The 24,742-nt window shown below is 55.7% G+C and overlaps 1 protein-coding gene across 1 annotated transcript in view; it reads right to left on the bottom strand.

Annotated features, from left to right (window-relative positions):
* Nucleotides 1-3,226: 3,226 nt before the first annotated feature.
* Nucleotides 3,227-24,742, bottom strand: part of LOC128067780 (nascent polypeptide-associated complex subunit alpha, muscle-specific form-like) — a 55,252-nt gene continuing 33,736 nt past the window's right edge. Inside the window, exons 3-7 of the mRNA XM_052660837.1 lie at nucleotides 12,726-13,016; nucleotides 10,331-10,414; nucleotides 9,009-9,279; nucleotides 5,803-5,932; nucleotides 3,227-3,338 (exon numbers count right to left, since the gene is read on the bottom strand). Of these exons, the coding sequence (XP_052516797.1) occupies nucleotides 3,227-3,338; nucleotides 5,803-5,932; nucleotides 9,009-9,279; nucleotides 10,331-10,414; nucleotides 12,726-13,016 (888 nt within the window). The remainder of the gene's footprint in view (nucleotides 3,339-5,802; nucleotides 5,933-9,008; nucleotides 9,280-10,330; nucleotides 10,415-12,725; nucleotides 13,017-24,742) is intronic.

The following is a 24,742-nucleotide window of genomic DNA, read 5'->3' on the forward strand; positions in this document are numbered from 1 at the left end:
ACAGCACTAATAACAGGGCTAGAAAAGAGGCTCATTAGGCGCCTGAATGGAAAATGGAGAGGCCCGCAGTTGTTGCTTAAATTCTTTTAAACTTGCACAGTCCTGGGGGCATCTGAAGTGCAGAAGGGCCAGGCAAAAGTGCGGGGAGAGGGATGCGCTGTGTCCGGCCTGCACCTCCCAGCCTGGCCGTGGCCCAGCCCCTCCCATGCCCACCCCAGGTAGATAAGCCAAGATGGCCAAGCCCTAAGGCCGCAGACGGGCTCCTCTGAGCCCCGCACCGTCCCCTGACTGAGGAGGCTGCAGCAGACGCCTCCCTGCAGGGAGTCCGCACTCAGGGACCTTCCTACCATGCAACACGCCTGCTCCCTCCTTCCCACACCCAACCCCCGGGGGCCCCACCACCTACCAGCCCCCTAAAACAAGTCGTTCTAATTCAGTCTCATTCTAAGATTAAGAAACATGCTGTCTGGTTCTCAAAGATTTGGCATTGCCGCCTGATATGAAGAGCTGACTCATTTGAAAAGGCCCTGATGCTGGGAAAGATTGAAGGCGGGAGGAGAAGGGGACGACAGAGGGTGAGATTGTTGGATGGCATCACTGACTCAATGGACATGAATTTGAACAACTCCGGGAGATGGTGATGGACAGGGAAGCTTGGCATGCTGCAGTCCGTGGGGCCACAAAGAGTCGGACACGACTGAGCAACTGAACTGCACTGGCTGATTGGTCACCTGATCCTCTTGGAGGACGTTGCATTTTGTTTTGTGGGCATCACTTGATGCCCATACTTGATGCCAACTACACACAGAGCTTCTGTGAGCTCTGTAAATATTGGGTTCAGTTCAGTTCAGTCGCTCAGTCATGTCCGACTCTTTGCGACCCCATGAATTGCAGCACGCCAGGCCTCCCTATCCATCACCAACTCCCGGAGTTCACCCAAACTCTTGTCCATCGAGTCGGTGATTCCATCCAGCCATCTCATCCTCGGTCGTCCCCTTCTCCTCCTGCCCCCAATCCCTCCCAGCATCAAAGTCTTTTCCAATGAGTCAATTCTTCACATCAGGTGGCCAAAGTACTGGAGTTTCAGCTTTAGCATCAGTCCTTCCAAAGAACACCCAGGACTGATATCCTTTAGAATGGACTGGTTGGACCTCCTTGCAGTTCAAGGGACTCTCAAGAGTCTTCTCCAACAACACAGTTCAAAAGCATCAATTCTTTGGTGCTCAGCTTTCTTTATAGTCCAACTCTCACATCCATACATGACCACTGGAAAAACCATAGCCTTGACTAGACGGACCTTTGTTGGCAAAGTAATGTCTCTGCTTTTGAATATGCTATATAGGTTGGTCATAACTTTCCTTCCAAGGAGTAAGGGTCTTTTCATTTCATGGTTGCAATCACCATCTGCAGTGATTTGGAAGCCCAAAAACATAAAGTCTGACACTGTTTCCACTATTTCCCCATCTATTTCCCATGAAGTGATGGGACCAGAAGTCACGATCTTAGTTTTCTGAATGTTGTGTCCTGGAAACAGACTGATTCCAGTATTTTATACGGTGGCCCATGCAGTCCTACTGTGCAGCACAGGGAAGCCTGCTCATGTCACGTGGCAGCCTGGACCAGAGGGGAGTGTAGGGGAGGGTGGACACGCGCACATGTGTGGTGAGCTCCCTCACTGTCCACCCACAGCCACCGCAGCAACGTTCATCAGCTGGACTGCTCCATCAGACAAAAAGCTCTAAAAAAAGGAGCAATTCCAGGGTCTTCCCAGGCATTGCAGTGGATAAGAATCCGCCGGCCAGTGCAGGAGACACAGGTTCCACTCCTCGTCTGAGAAGATCCCCCGTTGGAGCAACTAAGCCCGGGAGCCGCGCCCCTGGGCCCGTGCACCAGAGCCGGGAGCCGCAGCCCCTAGGCCTGCGTGCTTCTCCTCAACTAGAGAAAGCCCGGGCAGAGCATGAAGACCCAGCACAGCCATAAAGAAACAGTAATTCTTAAAAAATAAAATTTATTCTTTTTTTAAGGCAATTCCAAATTGAAATGAACAACGTGAAGGCAGGAGAATCTGTGTGCCTCGTTTATTCCCTCCAGGACACGGGTTCCCCTGAAGCAGAGAAATACCGGAGTGGTCTTTGGTTTGATTTCAGATCATCAGAGCCAACAGGTGGCTCTTCTGCACTTAACAGCTCACTTTATGCCCACTGTAATGAACCCTCTGTGAGGTGAAATAGGGGTGCTAGATAAGCAATGCCCACACTTGATGCCAAAGCTGCCCGTGGAGGCGTCCCCTCTTTGGGTGCCGGAGGAGGACGTCAGCCCAGCTGTAACTCAGCAGTTGGAAGACGCTTGGCCACAGGGCCGCTGGACACGTCCAGGCCCACCAGCCCAGGCGGGGTGAGCTGGGCCGGGCAGCAGGCTGCCCGCCCACTGCAACACTGACCACTCCCCGCGAGGCATGCCAGCCCTCTGCATGGAGATGGGGAACAGGAGGGGCGGGCGGAGCTGGGGGTTCCCCCTCCCCACACCCACAACCTGCCAGACCACAGTGATTCCGTCAAGTACACACAGATCCCACCCCAGGGCCAGGAAGGGAGCCCCCACGCCTGCCCGCCTGCACCCGGCCCGTCTCTCACCCCTGAAACACCTGTAAAATCAGGGACTCAGCACTGACCCAGGGCCGCTCCACTCCTACCTGCCCCTTGAGACCGCAGAGGCCCATGTCTCTTCCTCCCCGAGAACAAAGGGGTGGAAGGCACTCGCTTCCCAAATGCATATTCTCCAAAGTCCCAGGGGGCAGCCGGTGGCTCTGGCGGCCCTCTCGCCCTCTGATAGGGGCAGGGTAGCTGATGTCCAGCATCGGTGCTGGTGACGACCGTCCACACTGGGGCCAAGCAGGATTCGGAGGGGGCAGGGGCCTCCCCAGGAGCACGAGGACCCTGCTGACTCAGCGGCAGCCATGAGGCCCACTCAGGACAGCTCCTGCTGGGGAGGACCCCGGACTCAGGCCCTGAGCTGGTGGGTTCCAGACAGCCGGCCCGGGCCTCCCCTCCCCACACGCCCCCGAGAGCCCCCAGCGGTGCTTCCATTTCTGCTCTACCAGCTCGAGCCCTCGGTCTTGCTTCGACCCCCAGGGTTACTCCGAGCGACCAGTGCTTTCTGTCTCACTTAAACCAAGGCCACGACATGAGGCAATCTGACCAGCTGGACTTCTACAATGAAACCGAAGTCAGAGGTCACGGCCCCGCCTGGTGCCCTTGATGCCCATCACGGCCGCTGTGCCCAGGAGAAGCTGCCGGAAGGGCGGCTTCCCCAGGAGTGAGAGCTCGGCCAACCCCACGCTGTAACACAGCAAACAGGAATGAAAAGCATCTGGGAGTTCTGCTCCCGAGTCTCGGCCTCATCGGACACTCGCTCCGTCTGGTGGAGCCTCGGCCCCCGCGTGCCACCCAGGGGTCACCTATCCAGGGAGGCAGGCCTCCCTCTCCCCTTCTCTTGCTTGGGAGCCACCCCCTGACGACCCCTGGGGTAGCCCGCCAGCGCCCCCACGGCCCCACCGCTGCCCCCAGTGCTCCGTGCCCCAGGGAGGGGGTCAGACCCTCTGAGCAGCTCGAAGCCGCTCCCGGTTAGTGACCTGAGAGCCCCGTGGGTCTGAGACGGTTCAGAGAGGCCAGACCACAGAGGAAAGCAAACTGCCTGACGCTAGCCGTGTGGTCTCTGTGAAGGAACGGCTGCTTTCCTCACGGGCATTAACACCGTCTAACCCCACGGCACACAAGCAAACAGCCCTCAGGACGGGTGTCCCGCTGGCCGCGCCCTGCTCACAAGGCCTGTGCTGCAGGAGAAACCACTTCTTTCATCCCATGGATATGCCTTGGCACGGGAAACCCCTGCCCACGACACAGCGCTCCAATGAGGGAGGGCTGGTGTTTGCAGACCTGCAGGCCCGCATGGCAGAGGCATGGTCCCAGGCCCAAGAGCCACCAGCACTCGCCCGGCCCCTCTCAGGAGGACCAGAGGCCCAGCTCCGGCCTGGTCTGCTCAGGGCCAAGACCGCCTCCTAAGGGAGGTTCCCGTTCCCGCCATCCCCGGGCAGAGGCCTGAAGGCTCACACACGCCCCCTGCCCCTCGAGCAGCACAGGCTCCGCCCTCCTCCTCAGGGTCCCACCGGGAACCCCACGTGTCCTGCTGGGACCTTTCTGCCACAGATGCCACGACCGTACCTCGGCTGGAGCACACAGCCCGTCCCCGAGCAGCTGCATAAAACAGGGAAGTGAAAGCGAAGTCACTCAGTCATGCCCGACACTTTGCCACCCCATGGACGGTAGCCCGCCAGGCTCCTCTATCCATGGGATTTCCCAGGCAAGAGCACTGGAGTGGGGACAGCCCTGGTGGTCCAGTGGTTAGGGCTCTGAGCTCCCAGTGGAGGGAACATGGGTTCAACCCCTGGCTGGGGAACTGAGATCCCGCATGTTGCATGTTCAATAAATAAATTAAATAAAATAAAAAAGAATACTAGAGTGGGTTGCCATATTTGCTTCTCCAGGGGATCTTCTTGACCCAGGGATCAAACCCAGCTCTCCTGCATTGCAGGCGGATTCTTTACCGTCTGAGCCACAAGGGAAGCTCACACAGAATCGGAACCTCACCCGAAACACACAGACCCGGAGGAGAATGGGGGACCAGCGGTGCTATCGGGAAAACCTGGGAACTGCTCTTGCTTTTCACCAAAACAGCCCCTCTTCTGAGATTTTATCCTGAAGCCCTGAGGGGGTTTCTCTTCAGACAAAGGCGCCACGGCCTCTCCGTCCAAGGAGCCCACCCACCGAAAGGACAGGAGAAAGTCGCTGTAAACGTAAACCCACAGGCACAGGAGCACCAAAGACAGAGGGCAGAGGAGTCCGGGGAGCGCGGCGGGCGGGCGGCCAGGCAGAGCCGGGGGCCAAGTGCAAGCTCACTCTCCGCTTGAGGCTGGGGGCCGTCAGAGGCCGCACTGAGCAGATCCACCCATGTAGGACCTGGAGCCCAGCCACCCCCCACCCCAGTGGCTCAGACTGCAATGAGGGAGGCCTGGGTTCAGTCCCTAGGTCGGAAGGTCCCCTGGAGCAGGGAATGGCTACCAGTATTCCAGCCTGGAGAATTCCATGGACTGTGTGGTCCATGGGGTCACAGAGAGTCGGATGTGACTGAGCAACTTTCCCTTTCCCCTGAAAGTGGACATTCTGCCCAGCCACAGACCCCTGCCTGGCCCACGCAGCAGAGGACGGGCTGTCTTTCTGGGGTAAACAGGCCATGGATGGCCTGGCCTCCCCGAACACGGCTGGGGGCAAGTGATGGCCTGACCTGACATGAGGGGTCCAGCGAGGTTCTCACCGTGAACAGGCACGGCTCCCAGAACACCGCCCAAGGCCAAGGAGATGCACCAGCCCTCCCCGTTAGAAAGGGCCCCCAGGCCCTGGTTTGGGCGGGGCGGGGGCCCCTTCCATCAGGGACCAGCCCATCACCTCCTCCATCCAGGGGCCCACCCCTCAGCAAGGCCTCCTCAGGGGCCCCCATCCCTTTCACTTGCCTCACTCTTCGGCTGCCACAGGCTGGAAGATACATAAGGAAACACCTGTTAAGTAGAAGTATGGTGTGGAAACAGAGAATACGGGTTACTGCAGGGAACGCTCTAAAGCCGTAATCACTCCTGATGTTGATGAGAAACGATATTGCGCCTGTGAAACACCCAGAGGGTCCCCTCTGGGAGAAGCGGGCGGCAGGGACGGGGTGTCTGCTGTCCTGCGGAACCGCCACCATCAAAACCTGAGGCACTGCAGCTGGGTGTGGCTGGGAACGTCACAGCCAGCGGGCTGCAGAGACGACGCGTGCAGCTTCCAGACGGCGCCCACTTCTGCATCCTGCTGCGTGGACCGTAGACCCAGCAGCAGGTCACCTGCAGGCCGAATGAAGGCAGTTCATGGGAGGGAGGCAGAACGAGGGGGAAGGAACCTGTGTCCTTGGAGGGCCGCTGGGAGCAGAGACATCGTCGTAGCCTGGGGCCCCTTGTCTTTCGACCACAACATAAAAGAGATGGAGATTTTTCTGTCTGCCGTGGTGACTAAGGTATCTCTTACACCCAGCCAAACCAATCTTCTCAATAATACTGTATGTGAAAGAATCGATAAGTGATATTAAAGACTTAGCCTGGACAAAAATACGGGGCACTTTCCTCGCCCTCAAATCCCCTTCTGCTGGCTGTTTAATCAACCCTCTCCCACCCTCAACCCCCACAGGGCCACTTCTCTGCCTTCTGCTCCTCTTGAGTTACCTTTTGCTGAGTGTCATGCAGACGGACTCACCGCGTCCTCAGTCTGGCTTCTTTCACGTCGTGTGACCCGCTCGGGGTCCGCCCACGGTGCTGTGCGGCTTTGGTCGGCCCCCCTTTTCTGCTGTGCGCCCTTCGCACAAACCGGTCACTCTCTGCTCATCCACTTGCCAGCTGAAGGGCATTTGGGTTGTTCCTCGTTTGGGGCAGTGAGGAATTAAGCCACTCTAAATGCTCGTGGACATTTAGGGACCTTAAGGGAAGGTAGCTTTTTATTTCTCATGGGCGTTTCTCGAGGAGTCGAATGTCTCAATATAAACCCATATTAAGCATCCCGTAAGAAGCCACCACGCTGTATTCCAAGGCGACTGTGCAGCTGTGACTCCCACCTGCAGTGAACCAGGACTCCTGCTTCTCCACACCCTCACCAGCACCGGGTGTTGGCAGTCCTTTTTGCTTGTTTTGGTGTTTAGCCTTTCCAGTGGTTTCAGCCTCTCCCATGGGTTTAATTGGCGTCTCCCTGATTCACTAGTGAAGTTGCGTGTCTTTTCATGTATTTATTTGCCATCCATGTATATTCCTTAGGGAAGCATCTGTTCAAGTCTTCTGCCCGTTTTTAGATCCTTTGCCAACTTATTACTGAATTTTGAGATTTAGCCACATATTCTGAACGTGCGAGGCTTTTCCAGACTACGATTTGCAAAGACTTCCAGCTTGTAGCTTGCCTTTTCCTTTTCTGAACAGCATCTTTCATACAGGAGTTTTTAATTTCAATGAAGTTCAGCTTCCTGGGTTGTTTTCTCTTTTTTGGTCTGTGATTTTGATGTCACACAAAAGTTTTCACCAAACCCAAGGTCATAAAGACATGCACTCCTGTGCTTTCAACTGGGGAGTTCTCTGTCATTCCTGTGTGCGTGCTCAGCCACTCAGCTGTATCTGACTCTTTGTGACCCCATGGACTATAGCCCACCCGACTCCTTTGTCCATGGAACTTTCCAGGCAAGAACTGCGAAGTAGGTTGCCATTTCCTCCTCCAGGGGATCTTCCCAACCCAGGGAGGCAAGCTGTGTCTTCCGCATTGCAGGCGGATTCTTTACCTGGTGAGCTGTCTGGGAAGCCCTCTGTTATTCCTACAGGTATTTAAAGTTAATTTTAGGAGCTTGTTGGGACAAAGGAAGCAATGAAGGAAATAAACTGGGAGGGGGAACAAATGAGCCATTATCAAATAGAGAAGAAGTGGAAAGCCACACAAATTTCCCGGATGGCTTAGCTTGTGGGAGTGCTAGCCGTAATGCTAGGAAGATGCAATTAAAGCCGAATTCATAAAATCGTTTCTATAGGGCAAACATATTCAGAAAATCAGAAAGCAAATCAGTAAAATCATGAAATTTCTTTAAGCCACTGACAATGAGGGGCAGATATGGGAATGCACTGAAAAGTAGCCTTGTCTTGACGTCTACTGCTAACTGTATTGGTGCCTTGATGGTCAGGGTGCGTCCCTGGAAGGGAAAGGTGTGCACAGACCCTTTACGGTACTTTCCAGCACAGATGCTTCCAGAGCAGAGACGGGAAACCTCCTTATTTCATCACAGGAAACTCTCTCTGGGGAAAGCCCGCCGTGACTGACACACACACATGCCGACAGTGACTTGGTGCTTTTTTAAAAAGTCCTGAGTTGGAGGCTGAAAAATAAGACACGTAAGTGCTTTCAAAGTTTAAATCACAAAAGTGAGGGGCGGGAATTTCATTTGATCACCACTTCCTAGAGCAAAGAAATCTGTTCCATGGTGTAACGAAGGCAGAGATTGAAAACGCGGGACAGAGGGAGGGGAGAGAGAAATGGGAGGGAAAATCCGAGACAAAGACCACGGGAAGAGGGCCGAGCAGGACTGGGAAGAGGGAGGGAAGGGGGAAACCGAGCCCAGGGGGAGGCAGGCGCAGGGACGGTGTTCACGTCAGACCCGGAGACACAAGGCCCTCCCAGCGGCGCTTTTCTCAGCAGTTTATTATGGATTATCCACGTGCAAGCCCCAGTGAAAGTGTTAGCTGCTCAGTCGTGTCTGACTCCGTGACCCCATGGACTGTAGCCCGCCAGGCTCCTCTGTCCAGGGGATTCTCCAGGCAGGAATACTGGAGTGGGTTGCCATTCCCTTCTCCAGGGCATGGTCCCAACCCAGACATCAAACCCGAGTCTCCCGCATTGCAGGCAAACTCTTTACTGTCTGAGCCACGAGGGAAGCCCATAAAATACTTTCTATAAATGCTAAGACTTGGGATATGGAGAGGGAGACGATTCAGGTTCTAGAGATTTATTTTGCAAAGTGCACGTGTCATCCAGGCCTGGATCCATGTCCCTGGGTGATCGGCACTCACCCCATCGCATAATGCCTGCTTTCAGGGGTCCTCATAGCGTCGTCGACTCGATGGACATGAATGAGACAGTGGAGGACAGAGGAGCCTGGCGTGCTGCAGTCCACGTGGCCGCCAGGAGTCAGACACGACTTCAGCAACTGACCGAGAACATTCCAAGCGGGACGGCTTCATTCCGTAAGGTCTGAAGGTGGGGTTGGAGACCTACCCCCATGTCAGGTAGGAAGCACTTTTTCCACTTCCCATCAAGCTTTGGTTTCATTAAGGGGTGTTCAGGGGACAGCGCTCGGAGAGCCCCGAGCCTGCGCAGCCAACAGCGAGGCCCCGCCCCCGCCTGGCCGCAGGCGCTCCCGCCGTTTGCGTCGGGACACTGCCCTCTGCTGCCCGCGGGGCGAACGGCAGGCCGTCCCCACAGCCCAGGAAAGGCAGGACCCCCAGGGCCCCACGTCCGCCGCCCCGGAGGCAGGTCCATCTGCCCAGGGCGCCGAGCCCCCCAGCTTCGCACCTCCAGGCTGTCCCCCTGCAATGGCCTCCCCGGAGGCAGGAGCCAAAGGCGCGTCCCGGTGAGGCGGCCGTGGGTGTAGAACGAGCGAGCGAGTGAACGCCTGAGCAGGTTAACGCAAGGATGTGCCGCAAAGCCCCCCGCGCTCCTCCCCTGGGGCGGGGGGTAGTCGCTAAACGGTGTCCAGTTCTTGCGACCCCGTGGACTGTAGCCCTCCAGGCTCCTCCGTCCATGGGATTCTCCAGGCAAGAACACTGGAGTGGGTTGCCATTTCCTCCTCCAGAGAGTCTTCCCGACCCAGGGATCCAGCCCTTGTCTCCTGCGCTGCAGGCGGATTCCTTACCACTGAGCCTTTAGCAAAGCCCCGGCACTATAGGAGAGAGGAGTTTCAAATTCAACCAAGATTTAAAAACTGATAACAACATCCATTGACCTATTTCTTGCACTTCTGAGAATGAAATCTAAAGAACTGATACTAAATATTCACAAGGTATTTGCATTAAAATATCCCTATATTGACAAGTGAGGGTCCAGGGAGCACCAGGGGGCCCGCTCAAGTGCCCTCCCGTTGGGTGGGGGCGGAACAGTAGGCTGTTGTTAAAAATGATGATCAAAAAGACTTTTAAAATATGGGGGAAGGCAGGATTCAAAGTTGTATCTATAATTTAATGAAAATATATTAAAATTACATGTGACAATTAGCTAAGCTGACTACTTGGGAGGGAGAAGAGAAACCGTCCTCCCCTCCTCGGCCTCCCAGCTCCTGCAGTAACTCGTCTGTGTGGACGGGTAACTGTGGGATTGGCAAGTAAATGTCTTTAAGACGTGTGGCCCCAGGAAGCTCACAGCCTGGACCAGGCCCTCAGCTACAAGGTCAGGGGAGCCCCATTCCAGGGGAGGGAGGGGGCAGGGGGACAAGTTTCGAGAGGCCGAGCGAGTCCCTGAAGGAGGTTGTCACTGTCACACACACGCAGGACCCCTGTGATCCTCGCGTCCAGGGGCCACGCCCCAGCTCTGTCCTGACATGGGCAAGGAAGACACCACTGTTGGGTCTGTGCTGCTGGGAAGCTGCAGGGGGCGGTGGCGGGGCGGGGCCTCGAAGCCCAGGGCCAGGCATCCCGCCAGCCACCAGAATCACCACCCCAGGGACTCACTTGCCAGGTTCGGGGGACCACGAAGAGGGACAGCGTCCCCAGCACGGAAGGAGGCCTGCCTTTCATGGGGAAGGTGGCTCGAGTCTGGACACAGGCCAATAAGGGCAGAGAGCAGTCACTCTCTGAGCTGGCTTCTCTCCGAATCCATCAAAATGGGTTTCCATTCTTGCTCAAGAGTCACCAAAAGACAGTGATAAGGTTCAGTCATTTCAAAAACAACCTCCCCCCAAAAAATAACCTCCCCAGCACCACTCCCCAGGTCCACCTCCTGAGCACCCACCCCCAGACGGGAGGGGGAGCCCAGCGTCACACCACCTCCAGGCTGTCCCCCTGCAGTGGCCTCCCCGAAGGCAGGAGCCAAGAGGTTCCCGGTGAGGCGGCCGTGGGTGTAGAACGAGCGAGTGAGTGAACGAATCCGTGAGCAGGTTAACACAAGGACGTGACGCAAAGCCCCCAGCGCCCCCTCCCCTGGGGGTGGCGGTTTAGTCGCCAAACGGAGTCCAGTTCTTGTGACCCCGTGGCCTGTCGCCTGATTGAAGCGGCTCTGCGGGAGGTGTCTGTGAAGTCTGGGCCTCCATAACCCCCCATCGAGGGCCACGCTCAGCAGCCTGGCTGAACCAAGACCCTAAGCTGGGGGCTCCCTGCATCCTGCCTCCTGGGAAAAGGCTCGCGGGAGGCATGGCGGGTGGAGGGTGGCTCCAGGATGTGTCTTGTGTGAGTGCCCAGTCAGGGGGCCCCGCTGCGGCTACAGGGGAGGGGCAAGCCAGCCGGCCCCAGGAGGGGGTCACATAAGGCCCCCTCAGCCACCTGACCCAAAGGAGGGGCGGGCGGCCTCTGCCTCCCTGCCACCTGAAAGGCCCTTCCCAGCCTCAGAGTTGCCGCAGGGTCAGGAGAGAGAGGGTCTCCCACAAGACGCCCTCCACACAGGAAGACCAGTGGAGGGCGGAAAGGGAAAGCGGGTGGTGGAGGCCATGGGGGTGCTCCAGGGCCCATCTGCCGAGTGAGGGCTCCTCCAGAGCGCCCGGGGGCAAGCCTCCCCCACCCCAGCATGCCCCGGGTTTATAAAGGTGGCTGTGAGGAGAAAGCAAAGGCATGGATCTGAAATGCCTGCAGACAGGGATCACGGCCTAGGGGTGCAGACTCCACATCCTTCCCCCAAGGGAGAGCAAGGGAGGAACCAAGGTGAATAAGAAAGATACAGACGGTGTTCGAAGTGATGATGAATCAGGGGAAACGGACAGGGTGGGGGATGGAACAGGAGGCTGGTTGCAACTTTACCAAGGTGAACGGGACAGTCTCTCTGGGAAACTGAGATCTGGGCAAAACTCTAACGAGATGAGGGAGAGGCCACCCAGAAACCTGGAGAACGTTCCAGGCAGAGAGGAAAGCAGGTGCAAGGCCCTGGGGCTCCAGGAGCCGCTAGGCAGTCAGGAAGGTGAGGGAGAGGGGAGTCGGGAGGGTGAGGAGGGAGACCGGAGGGAGGCAGGGAGAGGCGGGGGCAAGGCCTGGTGGCCACGGGGAGCTCAGGTTTCAGGCCAAGTGTGAGATGGGGGCCTTAGGTGGGTTTTGAGCAGAGAAGTGACCCAGGTGTGTTGAGACACCTAGGACCGGGGTGCGGGGAGGGCGTTGCATATTGGTCAGCCACAGACCCCCTAAGTGCCCATCCCAGCCCAGGCTGAGAGCCAGAACAGGAAGGTGGTGCCCCGGAAGAACCAGCTCCAAGCAGCGGAGGCCAGAGGTAAAGGTTCAGTTCCCAGAGCAAAGCCAGTCAGCGCTGGGCAGACGCCGAGCAGAGCTGGTTGGGGTCAGGCAGATGCCGAGCAGAGGTGGTCGGGTGGGAGGCAGTGAAACAGAACTGGATCAGAACCCAGAGACCGCAGAGCCCAGGGCAGGTCCAGCCAGAGGAGAAGGGCTGTGAGCTCAGAATCAGGGCCTCAGGGCCCGGAGGGACGGGCGGCTGGCTGGACGCTGGGGGAAAACTGGAAGACAGCCCCAGGCCCAGCAGGGGTCCTCGAGGCACAGGCAAGACCCTGGGCCTGTCTGACGTGCCTGGGGAGCTGTATCAAATCAGCTCACACTCGGCAGCTCACAACTGCACACGCTTGTTATCTCAGCACTCTGGAGGCCAGAGTCTGACCTGGTCTATTTGGGCTGGAATCCAGGTCTCCGCAGGCCTGGCCCCTACTGGAGGCTCCAGAGAGAACTGGCTCCCTCCCTCTTCCGGCTTGAGAGGCACCCCCTTCCCTGGGTCATGCCCACCCCTCCATCCTCAAAGCCTGCGATGCCCAGCCAGCTTTGGCCTCAGGCTCTGCCAGCCCCCGGGATGAGGCTGGGCCTGCCTGGATGGTCCAGGAAAGGCCAGCTGCTCATCAGCCTCCTTCCCTGATATACTCACAGGTTTGGCGGACCCGGGCACAGAGGTCTCTGGAGCCCGCACCCTGCCAGCCTTGCTGGGCTGCTCTCCAGGCGGGTCTGAGATGGGGAGAGAACAGAGGCCAAGCCCACGGCAGGTGCATTTGCGGGCAGGGTGTGGCCCCAGCGCAGCTGGTAGCAGCCCCTCTAGCGGGGGTGCGGCCGGGAAAGGGGGCACTAAGGAGGCAGCGGCAGGTCTGTCCTGGGAGCTGGTGCAGGTGGGTGAACCAGATGCCCGTCCCAGGTCGATCGTGGAGAACCATTTGGAGCGCGCCTAGGAGGGAGGCAGCCAGGTGGGAACCCAGGGAGAAGACCCGCCCTGGCCCCAAGAAGGACACACGGGGCTCGCGGGCAGCAGGCGGGGAGGGCTGTGGGTGCCGTGGGCCCCTGGGGCACCCCAAGCACAGGCACCACAGTCCACCACCAGCGAGGAACTGGGGCCGCCCTGGCCGCCACCTGCAAACAGGGACAAGCGCCAGCGCGCCCAGCTCGATCCGCCCAAAGGACGCGGCGTTTCCAGAGGAGAAACAAGCAGAGGGCGGAGAGAGACAAGTCAGCTACAAAGCCCGTCTCCGTGTTCCGAGCCGGGTACACGGTCTGACTAGATGCTGAGCCCAGCCCTCTCCCACTGCCCCCAGGCCTGAGCTGGCCTCACACGGCCACAGGCGGGGCTGCAGGGGGCGGGGGACACTCCACAGGCAGGGGCTGGCGTCATGGACATTCAAGTCCAAGGAACGATGGCCAACAGCCGCAGGGGGCGAATTTTTCAAAAAATGTTTCTTAAATGTGTCAGCTTTGTGCAATGAACAGTGGTCCTGGGAGGGGTGACAGGCTCCAGAAACACAGGAGCATCTCAGTGGGTTTGCAGGGCCCCGCCCTGGGTGGCGGGGACAGAGGCGAGATGAGCGAGGAAGTCCAGACTGCAGCCCAAGGACCTGAGGGTGGGACTCCAGGCCTGCGAACGCTGAACCATCGGCAGCTTCCAGCTTTAGGACGGGGGCCGCCAGTCAGGACTCTCCAGAGAAGCAGGGCCAGCAGGACAGAGATGTGTGTACACAGAGACGGATGACAGGGAAGTAGACGAGCAGGCAGGCGGAAGGAGCGGGGAGGGAGGGAGGGAAAAGGAGACACAGTTTAAGGGCTCAGCTCACACGGAGGCTGGCAGGCCCCCAATCTGCCGAGCAGACTGGCAGCCTGGAGCCCGCGCGGGAAGGCGTCTGTGGGCAGGAGTTCCTCCTTTGGAGACGTCAGTCCTCTACCTAAAGCCTTCCTCTGATTGGGGGAGCCGGACCCCCGACACACACACACACACACACACACACACACACACACAGCACAATCTACCTAAATCTACTGACCAAATCTTCATCTCATCCAAGGCACACCTTCACGCAGCGCCTAGAATAACATCCGCCCAAACACCCAGGTACCACTGCACAGCCAAGCTGACTCATGACGGTACCGTCACGGGGCCTGTGGGTGACCGCACCCCTCATGGGAAGGCCCGGGAGAGCCAGCATCTCTCTGCAAAGCCCGAGAGGGCGTGTGGAGCTCGCGCAGCTCCCAGGAACAGGGATGAGGCCGGCCGCAGGCGGTGCGGCCACGTGGAGGGGAGCGCCCGACGTGCAGATGAGTCCGTCTTGTTAAAAATCTTCCACACGAGTGGGTAACTGCCATGCCACTTGAGTCAGAATCCTAAAGCGATCATGCCCGTTTTCTTTGCTTAAAGAAGCCAAACGGTGTGTAAAATCACACAGAAGAAAGATGTCTGGAGATAGCTGAGAAGGTTTTTTTAAAAAAATCGTGAGATGGGAATCGACCTTTTCAACTATGGAAACTTCCAGCATCCCCAGGGAATCCCAACCACAGGCCTGAACCCAGGAATCCACGGGAGGAGCAAGGGCCCAGCTGAGTGGGCTGGTCCACATCCCGACGGGAAGGTGGACTGGGGTGGGAACAGCGGATGGACGTGAGACGCCGGCGTCACTGGAACGAAGGGGAGACATGCAGAGCCTGTGCCCACCAGGGGTAAAGCCCACTCCCCGTGGATGGAGATGCGTGTGGACAGGGGAGAGCAGGAAGAGATGACTGAAGACAGCATTGCATCCTCAAGAGGAGACACCGTCCCCCGTAAGACAGCCAGTCTGGAAGCCGTAAAGGAGATTATCATGGTCTAACAGGTGTGCAGCAGTTTTCCTTTTAAAGCATTTTCATATGTCTTATCTCGTCACTATTTTCACCTTTTTTCTTGTGCAATTTACATACAGACAAAATGCATACGTTTATATGTACAGTTTAATCGATACTTATAAAGAAAATTCACACACCTGTCACCCAGATAAATAAACTGCTCCTAAACAATAAAAGCAGATGCTAAAAAAAATAACTGCCAGCTCAAAATATCAGTAGCAAGAGTACGCGGGGTGACTATTGTGCATGGAGAGATGAAAGGAAGACAGGCGTGGTCAGAGGCTGGGGACAGGGAGCTGGGGATACTCTGCTGTGAGGTGCTGGACTACATACAGGTAAGGAGGTAAGGTGCTATTTGAAGGCAAACTCCGATTTGTTAAAAATGTATATTAAGAACCCTGGGGCAACCACTAAGAAATTTCTTAAAAGAAGGAAGATTGACACCGTAAGAGAGGAGATTAAACAGAATCGTACAAAATGCTCAGTAAAAAACAGAGCCGGTAGGAAAAGTGTGAAGTCGCTCAGCCGTGTCCGACTCTTTGCAACCTCATGGACTGTAACCCACCAGGCTCCTCTGTCCATGGGATTCTCCAGGCAAGAATACCAGACTGGGTTCCCATTTTCTTCTCCAGGGGATCTTCCCAACCCAGGGATCAAACCCAGGTCTTCCATATTGCAGGCAAACTCTTTACCACCTGAGCCAAGTGGGAGGAAAAAAAAAAAGAATAAAGGCAAAAAAAGAAACGAGTTAAAAATGGTAGGTATTAGTATTAGTTCAATAATATCAAACCATTTTGAATGTGAATGGTCTAAACCCATCAATTAAAAGCAGAGACGGTCAGAGTGGCTTTTTATAAAACGAGGCCTGATGAGCTGTTGACTACAGTAAGCCCACTTTAAACAGAAAGACAAGGATAGGTCAAAAGTGCAGAGGTGCAGAAAGATGTGCCATGGATCACTAGTCAGGAGAAAGCTGGGTGGCTCTGCTTATTCAGACTTCATTCTCTGGTGGCTCAGACGATGAAGAATCTGCAGGCAAGGCAGGAGGCCCGGGTTTGCTCCCTGGCTCGGGAAGATTCCCTGGAGAAGGGCATGGCAGCCCACTCCAACATCCCTGCCTGGAGGATCCCATGGACAGAGGAGCCTGCTGGGCTACAGGCCGCGGGGCCGCAAGTTTCAGAACAGGGAGGATGGTCAGGGGCAAGGACAGAGTCGGCTCTCCAGGGCACACGGCAAACCTGAGAACCAAGCGTCAGAGCACGAGACCAGCACTGGCAGAGCCAAGGCGAGGAGCGAGGGCTCCGTGCGAGAGTGGAGCCTCCATCACCTCGCCTCCGTGCCTGACAGGCCCAGCAGGCCGAAGGCAGCGAGGACGCAGCTGACCCCAGCAGCACCTGCAGTCACCTGCAACAGCTGTCCTGGGGGCTGTCTCACCCGACGGCGGCATCATGCACGCTTCTCACACCAAGAGAATGGCAGAGGGCATTTCTTCCCTACCTACCAGCAATGAACAGTTAGAAACTGAAATTTTAAAAACAGCTCCAAGAAACTGAAATACTGAGGTGCATGTTTGAATAAGAAAGAACCACAGGACCTGTCTGCTGAAAACTGCAGACACTGACGAGAGAAATCAAAGATGTGAACGAGCAGAGGGCTGTCTGTGCTCACAGTCAGAAGACTTGGTCATATTTAAGGTGTCGAGTCTTCCCAACTTGATCAAGACGTTCAGTGCGACTCCAAAGTCACGTGGTAGATAGTGACAAACTGGTTATAAAGTTTTCATGGAGAGGCCAAAGGCCCAAAACTGGCCACTCTGAAGAAGGAGGACAAGTGTGAAAGTCTCACTCTACCCAATTTCAGGAACTACTGTAAAATCACAGTAATCAACACAGCATGGTTTTGGCAAAAGAACAGACACATAGACCAATGGACTGAATAAACATGGTTAGTTGATTTTTTAACAAAAGTGAAAAGGCAATTCAAAGGAGAAAATATAGTCTTTTCAAGAATGGAACAATGGTGCCTACATGCAAAAAAAATAAAATAAAAAGCCTACACACAGACTGACTTCTAATGGGAACTGGATTTCTCTCTGGCATGGTGAACTTTTTCTGGAAGTAGACAGCTTTGGTTTCCTCATGGGTAAAATACAGGATTTATCTGTATTAGGAGAACGAGGAGGATTAACAAGCATCCATGCTGAGCACTGAACCTATTGTCTCACACAGAGCAGCTCAGCTCTGTCCTCAGTGGTGTCCCGCTCCCTGCGACCCCGTGGACCGAAGCCCGCCAGGCCTCCCTGTCCATCACCAACTCCCAGAGTTGACCCAAACTCATGTCCATCGAGTCGGTGATGCCATCCAGCCATCTCCTCCTCTGTCGTCCCTTCTCCTCCCGCCTTCAGTCTTTCTCAGCATCAGGGGCTTTTCCAGTGAGTCAGATCTTTGCTTCTAGGATGGACTGGTTAGATCTCCTTGCAGCCCAAGAGACTCTCAGGAGCCTTCTCCAACACCACAGTTCAAAAGCACCAGTTCCTCGGTGCTTACACAGAACACCCCTCAGTAAATCAGCCGCCATCACGCTTACTGTCTCATCCTTTAGATGCACCAGTAGAGAAGCCTCTTTTGATGAGACAAGGGAAAACGTAATTGTGCTAACGGGATTATTTTAGTTATCTGTTGGTAGACATAGTTTCCCTTATTGCGATATCCACGTATTTTCAATGAAGAGCAAGAAGCAGAAACTAGTCATAAAGAAATGAGACAGTCGCAGACACTTCATCCTACCTGGAGGTTAAGGCCCTGTCATGAAATGAAATGAGGAACAGAAGAGGGGGCTTGAAGAGATGGAGGCCACTTCGTGGCAAAGGCCTCCTCCGGGTGCCAAATACCAGATACCCTGACCCCTGGGGGATTGCTCTAGGCCGGAAGCAGGCGGGAACCTGGCAGAAGGCCCTAGGACGCAAGCACCCGGAGCAAGGATGCTCTTCCGGTGTCACTGCCGCCTGCCTGAGCTCCTGGGTGCCCACCAGCTGCTCCGGGACCTTCCAGGCTGGCCTCTGCCAGCAAGCAGGGAGTGTGGGCCTTCTTTATGAGCAACCCTGCTGGCCGGCCCTTGGGGTGGGCCTTGGAGGGAGCATGAGGCCCACCTGCTGGCAGGTCCGTGGAGGCTGAGGGCTCTGCAGGAGAGCTGCCCCCGACCCAAGGGGACTGAGCCCGCCATCCCGCCCACCCGGCGCCGGATCCTGCCCACACCTGAAAGGGACACGGGGACGCTGCCGGCTGACCCACCGTCACCCACAGGTCCCCAAGGGGCAGAGCACGGAGAGGCCTGAGAGGAAGCCAGGGCTGGCTCCCTGCAGCTAAAGCACGTCTCCGCACCTGCCTGTCACACCAGGTCAGGGCAAGGCCCCCTGCTCTGGGGAGTGAGTGATGAGAGGAGGTGGTGGCCCGACCCCCGGCCCATCCTGGGCAGACCCTACGGGGCCAGGCTGGCCACGACAGCCATCCCCGGGGGTCAGAGAGCCCTGCATGGGCTTTGTCAATCACCAAGAGCTAAACGCACATCAGGACAGTTAGTATCACTGCTCCTCATCAGACTAACCAGCCATATTCCATGATCGCAGAGTCTTTCTGTGAAGAGCAGGTCGGGACACGAGTGCTCATTAAGAATTCCAAGTGTCTTTACACAGTTCTGCTGACCTTTGCATGAATTCCTGCTTTTTCTCCCCTCATCAAATCCTATTTCTGGAGCCCTCATTAGCTCCCCGGCCTCCCCCCTGATTAAATAATGACCCAAGATCACTCACCTCAGTGTTTCCCCTTCTCACGCGGCAGCCCGTGGCACCCGCTCTTCGGATGCAGCCAGCTTTGCCGCGGCTGCTGGCCAGTTAGCAGGCGCCTTGCCATCACCCCGTTTCTGTGCACAGACCGTGCCTCTCACACCAATTATGAAAAGCTTGCAACTTTCAGGGGGAGAAATTCACTTTTACAAATAATTAGGTTGGGGTTTGATGTTCCCCGCAGGAAAAGAGCACTAATGACTCCCACTCCATCAGCCAAATTCTTACCCTGAAGCTTGGGACACTGCAGGGAGGTATTCTCTCTGACAGCACAGAGGAGGCCCTTCCGGGTTCTTCTTCTGAACTGAGCCGAGGCCACTCTGCTGGGCGGCAGGTGATCACCCATGCACGCTGCACATGCTCAGAGTGTCTGTCCTGCAGCAGCTCTGGCCTTTACATCCATTGTTTATCAGATTAGAAATACGTCCCTGATTCCTTACTGGTGCAAGCACTACGGTGTAGGTTTCCAATGGGTTTAAAGTTTAAGGTGAGTCAACAAAAAAAACAAAACACACACAAATCAAGAGAAGACTCTTGAGAGTCCCTTGGACTGCAAGGAGATCCAACCAGTCCATCCTAAAGGAAATCAGTCCTGAATACTCATTGGGAGGACTGATGCTGAAGCCGAAGCTCAAGTACTTTGGTCGCCTGATGTCAAAAGCTGACTCACTGGAAAAGACCCTGATGCTGGGAAAGATTGAGGGCAGGAGGAGAAGGGGACAACAGAGGATGAGATGGTGGGATGGATGGCATCACCGAGTCGATGGACATGAGTTTGAGCAAGCTCCAGGTGATAGTGAAGGATGGGGAAGCCTGGTGTGCTGCAGTCCATGGGGTCACAAAGAATCGGACACGACTGAGCGACTGAACTGAACTGAACTGAACACAAACCAATTTAAAAGTATGCAAGAGTCTCAAGTAGACATTTCTCAAAAAAAAAAAAAAAGACCAATAGCAAATAAGTACATGAAAGGATGCTCAGCATTACTTATTATTAGGGAAATGCAAATCAAAGTACAATGAGATACTCATTAGAACGGCTATCATCAGAGAGGGGGGGGAAAAGCAAAACAGAAAACAGCAAGTTTAGGCAAGTGTGGTGAAACTGCAAACTGCATTATCGGCAAGAATGTAAAATGGTGCAGCCTCTGGAGAAAACAATAAGGCAATTATTCCAAAAAAATCAAAAATGGAATTACCATATGAACTAGCAACTCCACTTCTGAGTATAGCCCTAAAAGCATTGAAAGCAAGGACTCAAACAGGTATCTGTAGACGGGTTCACAGCAGCCTGATTCACACCCAGGGAAAGGCGGAAAGAATCCCAGCGCCCGTCAGGGGACGAGCGGTCCATCCACATCACAGCACGCCGTCCAGCCTCCGAGGGAAGGAGGTTCTGACACGAGCCGCAGCCCGGGTGAACCCCAAGGACCTCAGGCTACACGCGCTCCGCCAGGGACCCTGTGTGATCCCACCTCACCAGGTGCGTGGACGAGCCTGACTCTAGAGACCAGGAGTAGAGCAGAAGGTACCAGCGCCGGGGGGAGGGAGGAAGGCAGCGCGTGACGGGGCAGAGCCTCTGTTTGGGACAACGAGATGCTTCCTGAGACGGAACTCGAGATGGTTACAGAACACTACGCATAAACTTTAATGCCACTGAACTGGGCGCTCGAGATACGCTTTATATTACAGGTATTCACCACACTTTTAAAAAAGGAAAAACAAAATGCACTTTTTAAAAAGTTCAAGGCCCTTCTCTTGACAACCCCTAGACCAGCCTGGGCAGAATGAGGCAAGCTGGGACCTGGGACCCTGAACTGCAGTCCTTGTACCTGGAAAAATGTCTCCTTGAGCAACGAATACAACGAAACTATAAAGGGCAAAAAACGTAACTTCTTGCATGAGCAGTTGGGACAAATTCTGGACAAAAGAAATTAAAGGGGCAAAAACTCAACTGCCACTTCTGAAGAGCCTGGGAGCGAACGGAGGGGACTCAGCACGCCCCCTGCTCACAACTCTACTGAAGGGCAGGCAAGCCACCTGAGCCTGCACGACCCCTGGACACCCCTACCCCATCCCACGGAAGGAGCCCACTCCCCACCCCAGGGGAGTGAGAAGCAAGGGGACCTACCGTGACCCCCACCCCTCAACGCTGCAGGGCCTCCAGTAAAGCGTTGCCTGAACCTCTGTCTGGCCTCTGGTCAATTTCTGTCGACTGGGGAGATCAAGGAGCCTTTCCGCATCGGGACAACAGCCCAACTAGTCTGACAAGACAAACAGTCCTGCCAGAGGCTGTGACCGGCGCCGCGGCCCTGGGAAGAGGGGGAGGCTGCAGGCGGGTCTGCACCATCTGCCCAGAGCCCCCAGGTCCTGAGAAGGCACCCTTCAAGCCAACCTCTGGAAAGAGGGAGCGTCACTAATGTTCTAACACTAATAAACTGAAGCTTTACCTCGATTCTGCTGAAACTGTCCCATATTTATTACCCACCACATGCTGAGATCGTGGCAAAGCAGACTCAGAGTTCCTGCTGTGACTTCTCCGGTTCTGTCCTTTCAGCCCACAGAGCAGACTTGGAGACCCAAGGCTGCCCTTTCACATAAGGGGACAGCAGGGTGCTGTGTGGTCTGAAAAAGCCTCTGTCTGAGGTGTTGAAAAGGCTCTGTACCCAGCCTGAAGACCTAAGCAGGAACCTCATTTGGACTATTTAAGGATCTTTAACACAAGAAGCATGAAAATAGAAGAAGAGCGGAAAGCCTTCCAAGCAGGACTTTGGACCCTAAGGCCTGGTAGGTGGGTTGGCTTCCCCATCCTCCACACAGAGCAATGCTGTTGCTACCCTGGGGCTTTGGGAAGAAAAGACTCGAGGTTTCTTGCGAAGCTGAGGACAAGTGGGAAATAAGTCACCAGTGGCTCCCTGATTGGAACCATTGTGAATTCTATGCTAAACCTACATTCACGAGTGTGGTCAGGAGGAGCGGCCAACAGGAGAAGGATGGACTTGCCAAGAGGAGGCGGCGCTCATATGGTGCCCCGCATCCTCAAAAGCCCTTCAAGACAGTCGATTCTCCCAGCATGCACAGCATGGCTAATACCCGCCCCCCGATCCTGGGATTCTCCCAGCATGCACAGGGTGGCTAATACCCTACCCCCGATCCTGGGATTCTCCCAGCATGCACAGGGATGGCCTGGACTCCCCTGATCCTAGGATTCTCCCAGCATGCACAGGGTGGCTAATGCCCGCCCCCCAATCCTGGGATTCTCCCAGCATGCACAGGGTGGCTAATACCCTACCCCCGATCCTGGAATTCTCCCAGCATGCACAGGGTGGCTAATACCCTACCCCCGATCCTGGGATTCTCCCAGCATGCACAGGGATGGCCTGGACTCCCCTGATCCTAGGATTCTCCCAGCATGCACAGGGTGGCTGATACCTGCCCCTCAATCCTGGGATTCTCCCAGCATGCACAGGGGGCCAATACTCTCCTGATCCTGGAATTCTCCCACCATGCACAGGGATGGCCTGGACTCCCCTGATCCTGGGATTCTCCCAGCATGCACAGGGTGGCTAATACCCGCCCCCCGATCCTGAGATTCTCCCAGCATGCACAGGGGGCTAATACCCGCCCCCCGATCCTGGGATTCTCCCAGCATGCACAGGGATGGCCTGGACTTCCCCGATCCTAGAATTCTCCCAGCATGCACAGGGTGGCTAATACCTGCCCCAGATCCTGGGATTCTCCCAGCATGCACAGGGGGCTAATACCCACCCCCCGATCCTGGGATTCTCTCAGCATGCACAGGGTGGCTAATACTCTCCTGATTCTGGGATTCTCCCAGCATGCACAGGGTGGCTAATACTCTCCTGGTTCTGGGATTCTCCCAGCATGCACAGCAGTGGCTGGACCTTCACTGGAGGTGGAAATGAAGACCAGCTGCCCCAGAGGCTCCTTTGTTGTTTTCATCCAGCCACTTAGTTCTGTTCAACTCTTCGTGACCCCATGGACTGCAGCACGCCAGGCTCCCCTGTCCTTCACCATCTCCTGGAGTTTGCTCAAATTCATGTCCATTGAGTCAGTGATGAAGACAGGGATGAGCTCTAGGCCTCCTACTAGAGCTTATCACCCAACATGGTAACCATTAGTCACATAAGCTATTTCAGTTACATTTAAATGAATTAAGCTTAAATAAAATTTAAAACTCAGTTCTCCAGCCACACTAGCCATGTTTCCATAGCACCGTGTGGCTAGTGGCAACGCAGTGGACTTGCCGGGTGGCTCAGTAGAAAAGAACCAGGCAGGAGACCTGAGTTCGATCCCTGGGTTGGGAAGATCCCCAGAGGAGGAAGGGGCAACCCACTCCAGCATCCTCGTCTGGGAAGTTCCATGGGTGGGGGAGTCTGGCAGGCTATAGTCCATGGGGTCACCAAGAGTCGGACACAACTGAGCAATAAACAGGAGCAGCAGGAGGGGTGGAAGCGCAGGTCTCGAGCAGTCCACTGAGGCGTGAGGCACTCTTTGCTGAGCTCTCCTACGGGTGAAACTCTCATTCCCACCTTCCGGCCACATCCTCCCAGTCTGGGTCTGGAGGTCACCTCAAGGCTCAATTATACCACATCTCCTCAGCAGCCCCCAAGCACCGAGCAACTCCAGAAGCAAGAGGGGAAACTCCAGAGGGCTCCCCCTCTTGCCCACATGCTCAGTGGCTGTTTCTGGAATATTCCCCAGTGTGTAAGCAACAAATGAGACTACAGCCATGTTGGTGCCCCAGGAAAACAGAGGGCAACTTGAGGAGCCTGGTTCCAGAGAATGGCACTGCCACCCCTACTGGGGATCCTCTCGGGTGACAAAATGACTTTTTCTGCATCCTACTGTAAGTGGTAATAAGCTGTATTTAAGACCTCACCTTGCAATTATGTTAAGCACAGTAAATAAATCAACACTGGCTCTTTGTCCATTTAAGGGAAAAACCTGAACTGCCTCTAATTTAATAAACATCTGAAAAGTCAGAGCTGATGAACCCTTTAATGCTGTCCAAAGCAAGCAGATTTGACCTATGGTGATAAACATGGGGGTGGCGTTACCTGCAGAGCCCTGTGTCAGGGGCAGGGGAGGTGAGCAGATGGGCCTTGCTCTGGACCCGAGGTGGGAGAGAAAGACGGGGTCACAGGAGAGGAAAAGGTAACAGGGTGCACTTGGCAGGACCCAGCGTCCGGGGTTCAGAGACTCACACGCCTGTGCCTCTCCTTCCTGTTTATGAGCCCATGGGCTCGTCAGAAAGCAGACTTTTTACAGAGCTGCCCTGCTGCCCTTGAGTCAGCAGTGTCCCCGAGAGGTCTGTGCAGGGGGCTCTGCAGGGCCCTTGGGTCTCCAGGGCACCACTTGCCGGGCACATCCCACAGCTCTGATCATTCCCAGGAAGAAAGCTCTGTCTCCCCTGGCTACGAAGTGTGAGCGCTGCCGCGGGGGAGGGCAGGCCAACCCACTCCAGTGCTCTCGCCTAGAGAAGCCCTTGCCAGGGGATCCTGGCGGGCTACAGTCCACGGGGCCGCAAAGGGTCGGACACGATGGAGCTCACATGCACGAGCACTGTTAAGAGGCAAAATAAGCCCTAAGACTGAAATCGAAACCGACTTCCAGACGAAAGGTTTCAACACATTCAGATGGCCACATGTCCAAATACCACCACCAAAGGCCTGAGCCACTGAACCCAGGGACTCCCTCCTGGCTAGTGGGCAGGAAGGAGAGGGGCTGGGGAGGCCTGCCAGGCACCAGGCCACATCCCCTCTCCTGCAGGAGGCGAGGCCATCAGACGCTGAACTGCTCCCCCAGCGTCATCCAGGGAGAAGCCACGGGGCCTGCCACCCATGCCAGGTGGGATGACACCTAACCCGAGGCTGCTTGAACTTTCTCCAAACTCAGAGGCAGAGAAGCTCACCACACCAGCAGTCTCGGGTGTGGCCTGGGGCTGC

The sequence above is a fragment of the Budorcas taxicolor genome, chromosome 23, assembly GCF_023091745.1.
Source record: "Budorcas taxicolor isolate Tak-1 chromosome 23, Takin1.1, whole genome shotgun sequence".
In the NCBI taxonomy this organism is placed as follows: domain Eukaryota; kingdom Metazoa; phylum Chordata; class Mammalia; order Artiodactyla; family Bovidae; genus Budorcas; species Budorcas taxicolor.